Below are 14,476 nucleotides of genomic sequence, written 5' to 3'. Positions count from 1 at the left end.
TAGACAAGATTAAGGCCTTGTGTTAATTGGCTGAACTGCGGGTAGGTGCCCACTCCTCTGCCCTATAGGGACTCAGGATAAGGATTTACAGCTAGTGCAGAAAGCCAGTTCTCACTCACACATTCATGAATGCTCCCTCTGCTGCCGTGAAGCTGGCCATCACAGATGAGCCACAAGAGAAATGCCCTTTCCAAGAGACTGACTGGGTTATACAAAGAGAATTAAAAAGATGGAGATTCTGAATGGATTGCCTGCAGCATGGACAAACAATCTGTTTAAAGGCCATGAGAACAAAAAAGCCTCAAAACCAAATTAGATTAAAAAGATGGACTGGAATCTCTTCTGTGGGTCTATACAGATGCATTGTATTTTTCCTCTAAGAATTACATGTCCTATTAACTATTCCTTAATAGTTGCCATATTTTATGGCAACAGAAGGGAGACAGCTAAAGAGTTATGCTCACAAAAGTCTGTAAACAAATCTGATATCCAAGTGTACCATACTTAACTAAGAGCTCACACAGAACTCTGAAGGCTGTTCATGCAGGAGGAAATATAAATTCCTGATACCAGTGAAAGTGGAACTGGGAACAAACCCAAATATACCATTAGATTAAAAAGACTCTTCTTATCCATCCAAAAATTAGTAAAGGCAGCAGCAGCTGCTGTTGAATTTCACATCTTCAACTGCTGTTATTTAATGTCTCTTTCAAGCCTAAAAATGTTGTTCAGACAATGTGGCCAAACTCTGCTGATATCCTTAAGGATGGACACGTAGAGTCTCTACAATGCAAGTTAGGATTTTTAGTCAGTGTAATAATTTATTTTGTAGACAAAACCCAGATAAACTATTATGACCAAAATAAGGAGTCAAGTCTATCTGAGCCAGCAGTGCCCTGGTAGCCAGGAGGGCCAGCTGTGTCCTGGGGGGCGTTAGGCACAGCACTGCCAGCTGGGCAAGGGAGGGGATTGTCCTGCTCTGCTCTGTGCTGGAGCAGCCTCACCTTGAGTCTTGTGTGCAGTTTTGGATATCACAGCATAAGAAAGAGATAAATCCACTAGAGATTAATCCCAAAGGGGGGCAATAAGGATGGTGAAGGGTCTAGAAGGGAACCATCTGAGGAGAGACTGAGGGCTGCTCAGCATGGAGGAGATTGAGGGGAGGTCTCATTACAGTCTGCAGCTTCCTTGTGAGGGGAAGCGGAGGGGCAGACACCAATCTCTTCACTCTTGTGACCAGTGACAGGACTCAAGGGAACAGCATGAAGCTGAGTCAGGGGAGGTTTAGGTTGGATATCAGGAAAAGATTCTTGCCCCAGAGGGTGGCTGGGCACTGGAACAGGCTCCTTGGGGAAGTGGTCGCAGCACAAGCCTGACAGAGTTCAGGACATGTTTGGTCAATGCTCTCAGGCACATGGTGTGACTCTTGGGGATGGTCCTGTGCAGGGCCAGAAGTTGACTTCGATGATCCTTGTGGGTCCCTTCCAGCCCAGGGTATTGTATGATTCTACGAATGAGCAAGAAACAAATTCAGAAATCCACTCTGACTCCCCGGTCACTTTCTATGACAGCACAACACATCACCAATTGAGCTTTTAATACCATAACAATCAGAAAGCCCCAAAGCATACACGGTACAGCAGAAGCATAAATTTTCTCATGCAGCATTGAAATTATTGTACCTAAAGGACTGCCTCCTATTTCAACAGATGACTGTGAGAGATACCCTTTATTTAATGTAGCTTTCCATAACTCATGTTTCCCTGTGCACTTCAGAGGATTGCCAAAAGGAAGACCTCAAGAATCAATCCAAGTTAAAACTTTCTGAGCCACATCTTGTCAGGAATCCTAAAGAATCACAGACAGACACACCTCTCACTCATTGACATACAAGGATCCTCTCTGTCAAGTAGAAAACCACTGCAATGCATTATCATGCTACTTCAAGCTCACATTAGTGTTGTTTCACAAACACTTAAATCTGGCAGGAGCAGATGTCACCATTTTTAAGAAACTGTCCTATCCCCCATCAACCTGCTCCAGAACCTCTCCCCACCTCTCTTCCCTACTTCTTTGTGCCAGCATGGCACTTCATGCTGTTATACAATGGATAATATCAGCCATTCCTACTTTAATTCAGATCAGTTTCCAAATCAAATCTGTCATGGAGCTGAACAAACACCCCTGACAGGACATGGAAAAGGTATTGCTGAGATGGGGAATAACAAGCAGCGGGGTAGGATAATACAGATCCTTTCACCACCACTGGCATTATCTATCATAAAAGAGTGGTCTGGAATATGTTCTCCAGAAAGAACCTCCATCCTTAGAGATATTCAAAGCTCAACTGGAAATGGCCCTGTGGAGTTCCATTCATCTTTAATGCTGGTCCTGATCTGAGCAAGAAGAGTTCCAGAAGTTTCTCTCCTCCCCATCAGCATAATCACGCGATTCTAGTTTCACTGCCCTGCTCAACCTGCAAGCCTGGTGATTACCACTGGGGTCTCTAACAGGGCAACAATAACTTCCCACAGAAGAGACAAACCAAAGTATGTCCCAGGCACTGAATCCTCATTAGGTTTTAGTGCAGATGGTTTAAAAGTTATTTGTCAATAAGGTGGGCACTAAAAGAACCTAAATATGAGCTGAAAAGCATATGAATTATTGGAGAATTTTTTAGCCACGCTTCAATCAAAACCCTTTTGTTTATTAATTGCTTCACAAGAGGGTATACTCATATATAGTAGAAGTGTTCTATCTACCAAACTAAGATAAAATGTTACCTTATATCTACGTTTCTGGTTGTGAACCCAGGTACACCAGTCCCGTAAGAAATGATAAGTGTTGATACTCCTAAAATGTTTATGAAAATTCAAGATCTTACTGAAAGTTCCTGTCCTACAATTATTGCAATTTACTAAATTAATAAATTTCATTTTGTGAGAAGAGTGTGTTTTTCTAGCAGATAGATTCAATTAGCAAACAAACATTAACAAAAAGTCATGCTAATTTTTAAGAGTAGTTGCAAACAATTATTTCAGCTACATAAATGATCATTATTTATTTATAAGAAATAATACATTGCATATGCAGGAGAATGACTTACTAACTCTAGCTAACATGCCAACTTAGAAACCATAAATTACAGCTTATAGTAGATAATACATACAACAAATCATTGCAACAACAGGACTGAAGGTAATTAATCAATAAAATATGCATTCATAAAATAACCAGTCCTTCTGATTTTCTTTTCTGCCTCCTTCCCTTCTCTTAACTTCTCTAAGCAGCATTGTGAAATACATTTTCCAGCAGACATTCCCATGTCCAGAATGTTCTCAAAAATGCTTCTCTCTTTGAAATTCTTTAAACTCTGGTCTATTATAATTCCCCCCAACACACACACTTTGAAATTAGATCAGTGGGAAGGGTGAAAGACTGCATGGAGTTTTGATTCTGCCTGCTATGGCAAATGCTGGCTTCACACGCATTGGACCACACCCCATTCTGGCCAATGTAGGATGCCATTGCCTGCATTGTTATTACTGTTCAAACTCTTGATTTTTTAAATTAATCTCTTGGGCAATCCCCTCTTTCTTTTCATTGACTTATTTACAAATTATATGTACCAGTAATTTTAAACAGCCTCTGTTTGTGGTCAACAGGGAAGGCACAGTTCTCTGAATGGGAAAAACACATTCTTTCCAGCATCCTATTTCTCTGTCCTTCTCCCCTATATTTTGCCCCTGGTTTGTCCTTCCCTACACTGCACCTGTGTAAAAGAGTTGGCATCACAGAGCTAACTTCAGGCCCTGTACCTGTAAGGGCCTTTAGCTATATCCAGAGCCACCCCTAGCTATTGGGACACTTTAGGTCCACCCACAGCAGCTGAGCCATGAGAGTTACAGAGATGCTCTCAGAGACTCCATGGTTTTTCAGATGTGTAAGCTAGAAATCGGGGATTAAGTTCTCCATGCATATCCACAGGTACATAAACTTTACAAACAGAAGTTCCCCTTAGGTAAACACATTTTATCTTCTAATTCCCTTATCTCCCTCTTTCAACAGCATGATGAGGAAGAGCTTACTGCTTATTAGAGCAACTTTCCAAACAAATTTCAAGTTTCAGTGCTCAAATGCTTGAGCAATCTTGGTGATTACAGAGTTGTTTTTTCCTGAGCAACCCATTTTTTTTCTTTCTGTTTTGTCCAGGGCATTTTTTTAGGCATTAAAAAAAGAAAAATTAAATGGTGCTTTTCCTTTTTTCCCCCTCTCAAAAATGATGCACATCTGGAGAAAGGGTCCTCTAAGATATGTTCATCAACTATATATATTGGCATTTTGGCCCATGCCACATCATTGCCCATGCTCTCCTTAGCATTCCTTGCAAAAGCAAACTTTATATTTGTCAACTTTATACTGTCTCAGCTTGGGACCAAGTAGTAGTGGATCCTAGGGTGATGAATATGACATGTTGACTCCACAATCTGTGTTCTGAGGGACAATGCAAATTATAATCTTCTCATCAGCACACTGTTTTCTGCCTTATGAATAACAGCTAGAAAAGACTCATAAAATAACTCATGAGCTACTAAATTATTTATGAATAATACAGGCTGCATTGAGAAGAAAGGTGTATGTCCAGAAATGCTACTTTGTGACTGTTGTTTCTTCAAGTTTCTTCATTTATTTCTTGGCAAGATGATCCACTCCAATATTTCAGAAGAGTGTGAGCATTCCCTCCATTGAAGTCAGATGTAAATCAGCTGTTTCTTTACTAAAGGTCTCACTTATGTCTCATGAAGAACATAGTCTACTCATAGGACAGCAGAAATAAAGTTTTCTTTCTTGAAAATCTATCTTTCCTCAGAGCAGGAGTTGGGGCTTGGGGATTTGTTTTCTTCTCATTCCTTTCTCTGGGCTAGAATTTCATCCCTTTCTGAATCTGCATATTGTAGATTTTCTTTGATCCATATATCTGTGACCTATTCAATCTTCAATTTCAAGTCACTCTGATTTTATTCACTGTCTCCTTATATTTAGAAATACATGCCTGTTCAGCACATTCACTGAAACATGTTTTCAATCGTGACTTTCCATATGACATCTGTTACTGCACATACACACTTTCAAAAGTATGTAGGAACTGTCTAGTGCTATTTTACAGATATCCTAAACAGACAGTTTTGCTAGTTCAAATCCCTACCCAGTGTATTACACTGCTCAACAATTTCACTTTTTTGTTGCTGCCAATCAGTTCTATTTCACCTTGAATAAAAGTGTTCTACCAACTCAATGGTAGACTGGAGCTGAAACTGAGTATTTACATTGTATAGGAAAGATTTACACAATGTTTGCCAGGGCATGTTGACTATCTGCCATTAGAAACTCTATCCTCAATTCACTTACCAAAAAATTACACCCTAAAATCACTATTACTATAGCTATTGGTTAAATTACAGCTACTGGAAGATTATTAACTGGTAGGAAGGACAAAATTAAAGGTATTAATTTGTTCTGCTGTTCTGGGCTTTCTCAAATAACACAGACCCTGTGTATTTCTCAATTTTTCTCCTAAACAGAAACATTTACATCAATTTCCTTAGAAGAATGCTTTAAATCAACAATGACAAGACACAAAAAACTCCCCAGAAAACTGGCAGACAGAGAACACTATTTGTGTGGGCAAGCATTCACAACTTTATCACATTCTCTTGCTCTCTAATTTTTGTGTTCCCTTAGGACAGGATTGGACTATACATGTTTTTCATTAGCTGGATCTCCAAGGTTGTGTGATTCAAGTCACAACTGCACTTGAATGAACCACACCCAGATTTAAAAACTGAAGACTGGATTATAACTCCTTTATATCCAAAACCAGATTTCACAACAGTCTGCTGAATTCTAAAGGGCTGAATGCCAAGATGTGGCAACATTTAAAACAGGAGACATGTGATTTCAAACATTCTAGGTAAAAATCACTTCACCTGTTGAACATCACCTCTGCTTTATGCATGATTAAAGAACTGAAATTTCTAATCTTCTGTATCTCCTTCATAAACAACCATTGCCCGAAAATACATCTGGAATAGCCTTTGTGATTCATGTTAAATTGCTTAGGCTAAAGAGGAACTATCAGAAAGTAAGTGTATTGGGAGGATAAAGCAACTCCCACAGGGTATGAAAGGCAGGACTGCAAACTCAGGAAACAGCTGGTAGTCACTTTACAAGCATCTGAAAGAAGCCTCCACTCCATGTGCCTGGGTCATGGCAAGAACTACACTGGATGGAGTCATGAGAAGAACATAAAGAGACAACAAGGGGTGGTAGGAGACAACTGTCCCACCTTATTCCTTGGAGAGCCGGTAAGTGATTGTCACCAATGCTGCAGATTATTTTTAAAAATAAATACCATCAATTTCAACAAAAACAACTCTGACAGGTTTATGATAAAATATAATAAAAAATTAATTTCACTGTCTGCAGGGGAAACAAAGAACATGGATAAGTTTTGAGTGAAGTTCAGAAAAGCAAAAAGGGAAATAACCACATCCCTGGTCTCAGACATGGATTACACTAAACATAATAGACAGATATCTCTTATTCTATGAAGATTGATTTTTCTTCCATTTTTAACAGAACATCAATGAAATTGTTTTAAGCTGTTGACGGCTTTTAATAAAAGACACAACACATATTTCTGGATTTGTTTTTTTGGACCTAATATTTCATCCTACTTTACATCCACAATGAAAATGACACTTTCTAATTTTTTCCTTTTTATTAATTACAGAAAAAAAATTAAGACAATCAGAAAAAAACCACAGCATTGAAATTGCCACTATGACTCATAACAGAGCAGCTCTTCAAAGAATATTTGACTGCACAGAAACTATCCACAGCTTCTCAGACCCTATTTATTATTAACCTAATTTTCATTACTCAGTTTCTCCCATTCCAAACATAAAACGTTGACCTATTCTGACCTCTTTTGTTTTCTACAAGTCTTTACCTGGCTATGTTGTGTGTAGCATAGATACTGTAGCACAATAAAACATTTGTTACATATAGACATTAGCATGACAAACTCCTTTGCAAGACAAAGCCTGAAAATCAAAGAAAGTGTTTTCCTCTCATTGTATTATTTTGCCCTTTAGAATTAATCTGAAGGGAAAAAAAGAAAAAAGTTGAATTATGGCAGAGAGTTTTGCCATACATTCACTGTGCATTAGATTACAAGTAAAATGAATAAATGAGTGAAATTAATTTTCAGACTTTAATCAAGATGAAGTATAATGTTGTGGCTAAAGACACAGGCTATAAGTTTACATGTTAGTTCTCTGCTGTACTGCAAATTTCTTGCTCAGTCGCAGCTTCCCTAGCCATTAATGTGACAGTATTACTTTCTCTTCCTATCCTATCCTTCACTAGTTTTCTTCATGTGGGTTATAAACCTTCAGAGGCAGGAGGCTGCCCCTGAGGGCACATTTGTACAGCATCCAGTATAAAAAACCATGAACTCAGATGGCCTCTTTGAGCTGTAACTGAAGACAAGCAACTTTACAACTCTATTTTCAAAGATATCTGACGTGAAAGAAAGCACAGTGACTAAAAAGGTACAGAAATCCAATGTACATTAGAATTTTACCTTGGGAGCATATTACACTTTCTAATTTGCATTGCCCTAATATTATTTTCTAGGCAGAGCCTAAATTAAGTTTGATCTCCAAACATTTAAGACTCTGGGGATCTATCAATGGAAGGCATTTCCTCAGCTTTCTGGAATAAACTTCTGCACAGAGTATTAATGTAAGTACTCAAGCTATTATTTATGTTTTAAAGGCAGCATGACAGCAAAGATGTATGAGAATCCATGAGCTTCAAACTTATTCCCAGCATAAAAATTCAAAATAAGTCATGTACATGGGCCTTCAGGACCTTATATAGCCTGCCTATCTTTCCAAGACTTTTGATGAAATGTATTTCACAGAGTGCAGGAAATATTAGAAAGCATCAACCAATGAGTCTGTTTGCATTATGCAGTTATAGGCTGACCTACTATGAACCTGTCTAATGATTTTAAATCTTTAAATTTTACATTAATTTTGGCTTTAAAATACATCCTTTTTTCATTTTGAAAATCTGAAAAAATTGCAAACTAATTTTTTTTAATCTTCTTGAATTGTGGAATCCAATGCACGTGAGTTGCTACAAATAAACATTCACTGCATTGTAGTAACTGGCCTTTGGCCCACTCTCCAGTGCTAATGGAGAATTCATTGGACTAAATCATTAATCATAACCAACAGCTTTGAGGACAGATCCCTCTCACAACAAATAAAGTACCAGTGTTGCAGGTGGTGGTCAAAGGATGCAGACTACCCCTACCCAAAAGGTCAAAGTTACTACTGGGAATGTTTTAGAAGTCATTAGCTCAGCACATTTAGCTTAATGTGTCCTTCCACCACTGCTGTTACTTTTCAGGACTGAGCCATGTTTTCTTAGCAGTGCTGCTTGACTGTGTTAGGACAGGGGTTTTAAGGCTGATTTTGAAGTTATATTGGAAAGATCTGAACCATCTACTCAAGAAGCAGGAAGTTGCATAACACCTTTAAATAAGCAGTCCCTTACTACACAAATTATGGGTAAGCAAGCAAAAAAGACTTACTGCACTTCAACTTTCCATGTTCCATTTTCACACGTTTTAGTTGTACTTTCAATCTTTATCTGTACTGGGAAGTATTATAAAGACACTGTTACATATTTTCTTAAAAGAGCAGGGCTAGCTGATTTTATATGCAGTTGCTGAAATTAAATACAGCTTTCAAAATTAATATATTTTTACCATCATGCGTGGTTTCACTGCAGTAAGACAGAGAAGAACATTTTTGAAGAGCAACAGTATTGTGGTAGTATTCAGAAACCCCTGTGCCTAACTACACAAACACTGAATGTTCTCTCTGCCTAAAAACTTAATCTCCTTCAAGTGTTAATGAAAACAATTTTTATAAATGCATGAAAGATAAATGGGAAACAGACATAAGTTTAAATATCAGAGAATAGCTGTGTAATGACAGCTCACTGGATGCCAAAGGTTAGTGCTTGTAACTTTCCCTCTTGTTCCTTCTTGTAATGCACTGTTACAATTATTGCTCCCATGGCTGCAAGCTGCCAACAGACTCTCAAAAATGCCTAAGAATAGACAACTAAGCATTACAGGAGTTTCATCTCCTCTGTGCTGTGTAAACAACATTTGTCAAATTAAGCTTTACATACATTAGCAACAATTGCTTCACAAAACAAAGAGGTATCAACAGATGAAAAATTATGTTCATACATATACACTGATGTTAGAATGAAACAGCTGTAACTGATGGGAGGAAGCAATGATGATGTCAGTAACAAGTGTTCACAACATGAATCACCACATTAGTGTATGTTTTGTCATTCTGTATGTTAAAGACAACAACAGTACCAAAAAAAGCACTACAGCATATGGACATCATTATCACCAGGGGCCTTTCACAGTGACTCTTCCACTTCAGTTTGCTCTGCTTACCAGATTCCCCTATTCAACAGGCCCAACACAGGTCTGTCTTTCATTTTTGGTATCTGCTCTCAGCATACACAAAGCAACTTCCCCCCATTAAATCATGTGCTTTTCTCTAGATCTCTCTGACAGGAGTTATGGGGGGAAGGCAGGGAAGGGGCTGGGTGAGAAGGGAAGGGAAGGTGTTAAACAACTACTTTATGCAGATCTGATGCTCCTTAGAATAAGTTATTCTGAGCTTTAAAATATGTATGTGCTTGCCTGCAATGATTGGATGCTACAAGAAAGACAGTAATCACAAAAATCACTTAGTTGCCTACAGAAAAAAAAAAAAAAGGTATTCTTGTTTAAAGAAAAAAGCAGAAGTTAGATTAGGAAAACTCATGTTTAGCAAACTAGACTTAATTAACCAGCACATTGTTGATCCCATGGTTGCCACTCTGACTGCAGTCAATGCACATTCAGTGACACCCATGGTGCACTCTGGAGACATGATTACTAAAAATGAAGTAAAATTCTAACTTAATCTTATATCATTTGCAGTCTCACATTGGACCTTCTTCCCCACCAGCCTGCAGGGGCCAGAATATATTCCACCCAAAAAATAAAGATTTTAAAATACAAATAGAGGAACCACTGTAACCTCCAGGACATAAAACAGAACATCGAAATCCAGTTCCAGCTTTGACATTATGAACCAATGGGAGAAGGCTGCTGCTATGGAAATAAATTGAAAAAAAAAAAAAAAAGAAAGAAAAAATAAAAAAGAAAGAAAAAAAGCCCTACAAAGGAAACTGCTGACTCTTGAACCTCAAAGTATTTTGGTTGTCACCAGAAACAGAGCAAAAACATGTATTCGGGAAACAAATGGAAAAGAAAATGTACAAAATTTATCCTTCCACCATTCTACTTATTTGATTGATTTAAGAGCTTTGCACTTTTGATACACACAACTTGCTCTCAAAAGGTTTGTGAAAGTCAAATTCCAAATAAGGCAGAGCAAGTGAAGCAACAGAAAAATGGCCTATTCTGTTGTCAAACATTTAAATGCATCAATCTATTACCTGAACCTACTTTTCTTATATTATTCAATGAATTTTAGAGAAAACAGGTAGTGTAAAGCTGTTTGTTATCAGATTCATCGAGTAGAACAATTGTAATACTGAATTGGAGCAGCAGTATAATAACTAATAATGCACACAATTAAACAGGAGTAATTGAAAATAGTTTTTCGTAGGCTAACAAAGATATGTACACAGGTGTATTTGGATTAAACCACTCAGCCAGTCTTAAGGTCAGTCTCACTCCACTGTTACCTGTGCTGCCTTTCCTCCCCACTAATCCTATCCATTTGTACACCTTTATTCTGGGTTGATTTTCTGTCACTTTAGTGAGCTTAATTAGCCAGTCCAGGAATTACAGTGTTGCACTGGAAATGGCAGGCATATATTGCCTGCAGTGAGACTGTACCTTTCACTGGCAACTGAATTTTACATCAGTTCTCACAGAACTTCTTTCATAAGTATCTTCTCCCTTCTAAACTACACAGCTTTCGACTTCCTGGTTCTCGTTATGTTATTTGAAACACTTCTTCAATTCTCATATTCTCTTCCACTGAATTTCACAATGGAGGAAGTGGAAATAAGGAAAAATTGAAAACAGGGAGAAAGAAACCTATCCTCTTTCTTTCCTCCCCCAGAAACAGCAAAGATTGTGTACAGGTATCAAAAAATATTCCTTTTTCCCTTTTTGTGTAACCTTTTGATTTTAGCTCTGCTAGACTCACTGATCCTTTTTCAAATCAAACTCAAAAAGTGCATGCACATTATACTAATGATGGGAAATTATGTAAATGCAGAAAAAAATAAATGCTCATTAAGCTTCCAGAATAGTTTATGTCACCCTGAACACATCCTGCTAATTTAATACCAAAAAATATATTTAAAATATTAACTTTGCTGAAGGAAATTATTGAATAAATCTGAAGTTTAACTGCCACCCCACTTTATGCCAGTGCTATACATATCCAAGGCATTAATGTTGTTACAAAACATTCCATTTTGGCATAGCCAGATAGGAGAAGAATTCTGGACAAGCTTCTTTAGGAAAATAAGCCTGACTGCCCAAATATCACAGTTTTAGTCTATACAGTGGCAATATTTTTTTCTAAGAGAGCTCTATTACAGTTGGCTTATCATGGCCAAGAAATGTTGTCAATAGCTTTGACAGACAGGCATTTTGCAATGAGAAGGTCATAGACTTAGTTTAGATCCTCCCTTGTCTGATTTGACAGAGAGTATTTTACCGCAATTGGCTCTAGTCAGTGATGATTTTCATTCCCAAATACCTGTCATCACCGTCACTGATGCATTCAGGAAGAGCAAGACTACAGCCAAACAGCATGATGTGTTGATAGCAGTTGAGACGATTGAGATAACTGAAGAACTTCAGGAACTTTTCCATTTCAATATTCTTGACAATAGAAAGAACTGAAGTGACAGTGGTGTAGTTATATGGCAGCATTTGGCACTGGCTGTTGGTGATATTTGTGCAGGCACCTGTGAAATCAAAACAATATATATTTAGAACAATAGTATCACCACTGAATATCTGGTTCAAAGCATATATTGAATTGACTACTCAGTATTTATAATATATAAGCAATGCCAGTATCTCACGGGCAAGATTACATTCCACAGGGCTGTCATAATACTGTCAAAAAATAAGAAAAAAATTAAACCAGAGACGCTTAGCTTGGAAAACCAAATAAGCTCTTAGATACTTTCACAATCCTCTGGCTTTGTGCAAAACTGGACTAGAAATAACAAAAAAATAATTTCTTTTTGACACAGCCTGGATACAATTGAATTCAGAGGAAGCTGAGAATGGAAGTCACCCAGAAAAAAAATAAGGCTAATTGGGTTCTGAAGCTGCTCTGGCTTTGGTGTTACCATAAAGTTTCTCTTTTTGCTACCATTCTACTTTGCAGCTGCCTCTCCTGACAAAATCATAGACTTGCTTACATATTTTTCCCAAGGTGATGGTTTTACTTCTGCAGTCTTTCTCCTCTTCCCTACCAACACATCACAAACAATCTATTAAAATTATAGTATTTATGACAACTCCCTACTTTGATGAAGGCCTTTCTAAGCCTTCTAGTCAAGCCTTCTAGTCAGGCATTCTAGTCAGCAACATTTTTTCCACACTCAGAGCATTTCCACGTTGTGCATTAAGCAGGGGCCTTGTCCCATTCTCAAGACCAGACTCTGCCATGCTGTAATGAAATCAAACTCATGCTAGGTGATTGTTCCAACTCCAGCCTTCTGAAGGGGAAAAACTTGAGCACATTCAACCCTTAGCACTCCTTATTATCTGGGCAAACTGGACAAAAGTAGCAAACTACCATAAGGTAGATCCTTTCCGTCATGCAACATTTTGGGACTGACTTCTCCCAAGAATTGTGTGGGTTATTTACACCTGACCTCCCAACTTGATAAAAGCTAGGGATGTAAAGCAGACAGGATGCAGATCTTAGGGTTCAGCAAGTCTGCCTTTTACTTGCCTTTCAGTCTAGACATGATGTCTGAAGGGATGGACAAAGAAGATGGGTTTCAGATTTTATCGAGACCTGGTAAAAAACAGTCCCTATTTTCCCAGTGCCTGATGAGTATACCCCTTTGTCTTCTCCCTCTCCAGAAATTTCAACAAAAATTAAGGAATTGAATTTTGCTCCACTGAAATAAGAGCAAGTCTATCCACTCATGTCCATAAATCCCCAGATTGAGATTTCCCTGCCTCCCACTACTGCCAACAGGAAATCTTTGTGCCAGGTTACACCCATTTCTGCCAGCATACCCCCATTTTCACTCTTCTCATTCCCACAGCACAGCAACTAATGGATCTGATCATCCAGGAATCATAATTTTCCATACAATTCTGGGACAGATTCTCCATTCAGAATTAAAAGTAAATCTGTGAGACTAGCAAAGAAGTGTTAAGTCTCAAAATTAAGAGAACTTTCAAAACTGCAGAGTGCAGTTTTCAAAAGTGACTGTATGTGTTAGCACTGCCTGCCAGTGATTCTCAGTGCAACTCCTGCTCTGAAGTTGTAAAGTTATTTTTGAAAAATACTATCAAGACAATAATCAAATCTACCCATTGGGTTGTAACACCAAAATCTGGTGATACTAAAATAGCTTTCCAGGGGAATGGGGTCAGCACATCTGCAAAAGCAAAATTCTGCACACAGGAGTGAGTGAGGAAAATAGAAGTGTGAGAAATAATCTAGTTTAGCCAAGGTGAGAGAAGAAAGGGAAATAGTGCTTCAGGCACCAGAGCAGAGATTTCCCCTGCAGCCCATGGGAGGGACCTGGGATGGAGCAGTTATCCATTCCGCAGCCTGTTGAGGGCTCCATGCTGGAGCAGATGTCCATGTCCTGGGAGTACTGCAGCCTGTGAAGGAACAACGCTGAAGAAGGCTTATCCTGTGGGACTGCAACCCGTCCAGAGGGCCCACACAGGATTTTTTCTGGAAGGACTGCAGCCCAGGCAGAAATCCAGCACTGAAGAAGGGGAAATTGTGAGGAGGAAGAAGCAGCATAGTGGAAGTTCTACGGACTGATCACAACCCCATTCCCATCCTCCTGTGCCACTCACAGCAGGGAGGAGCTAGAGGAGTTGGGAATGAAGGAGTGAAGCTGAGCCTGTGAAAGAAGGGCAGGATGAGGGAAGGTGTTTTACTTCTTGTATTTATTCCTCACCATCCAATTCTGGTTTCAATTGGCAATATATTCAGTTAATTTTTCCCGGCGTCTGTTTTGCACCTGATAGCAATTGGTAAGCGATCTCTCTGCCTTTCACTCAACCTAAGATATTGTTCATCTTGTTTCCTGCCTCCCTTTGTCCTGTGGAGGGGAAAAAGTGAGA

The 14,476-nt window shown here is 38.6% G+C and overlaps 1 protein-coding gene across 4 annotated transcripts in view; it reads right to left on the bottom strand.

Moving 5' to 3' along the window:
- CORIN (corin, serine peptidase) overlaps positions 1–14,476 on the bottom strand; it is a 119,116-nt gene that overhangs the window by 65,568 nt on the left and 39,072 nt on the right. For all 4 annotated transcript variants that reach the window (XM_085059026.1, XM_085059027.1, XM_085059028.1 and 1 more), the window contains one exon: positions 11,898–12,108. In XM_085059026.1, the coding sequence (XP_084915152.1) occupies positions 11,898–12,108 (211 nt within the window). The remainder of the gene's footprint in view (positions 1–11,897; positions 12,109–14,476) is intronic.

The sequence above is a fragment of the Lichenostomus cassidix genome, chromosome 4 (assembly GCF_008360975.1).
Source record: "Lichenostomus cassidix isolate B80296 chromosome 4, HeHo_3.0, whole genome shotgun sequence".
In the NCBI taxonomy this organism is placed as follows: Eukaryota; Metazoa; Chordata; class Aves; order Passeriformes; family Meliphagidae; genus Lichenostomus; species Lichenostomus cassidix.
Note: the sequence above shows the minus strand (reverse complement) of the source record. Positions and strands in the feature narration are given on the sequence as shown.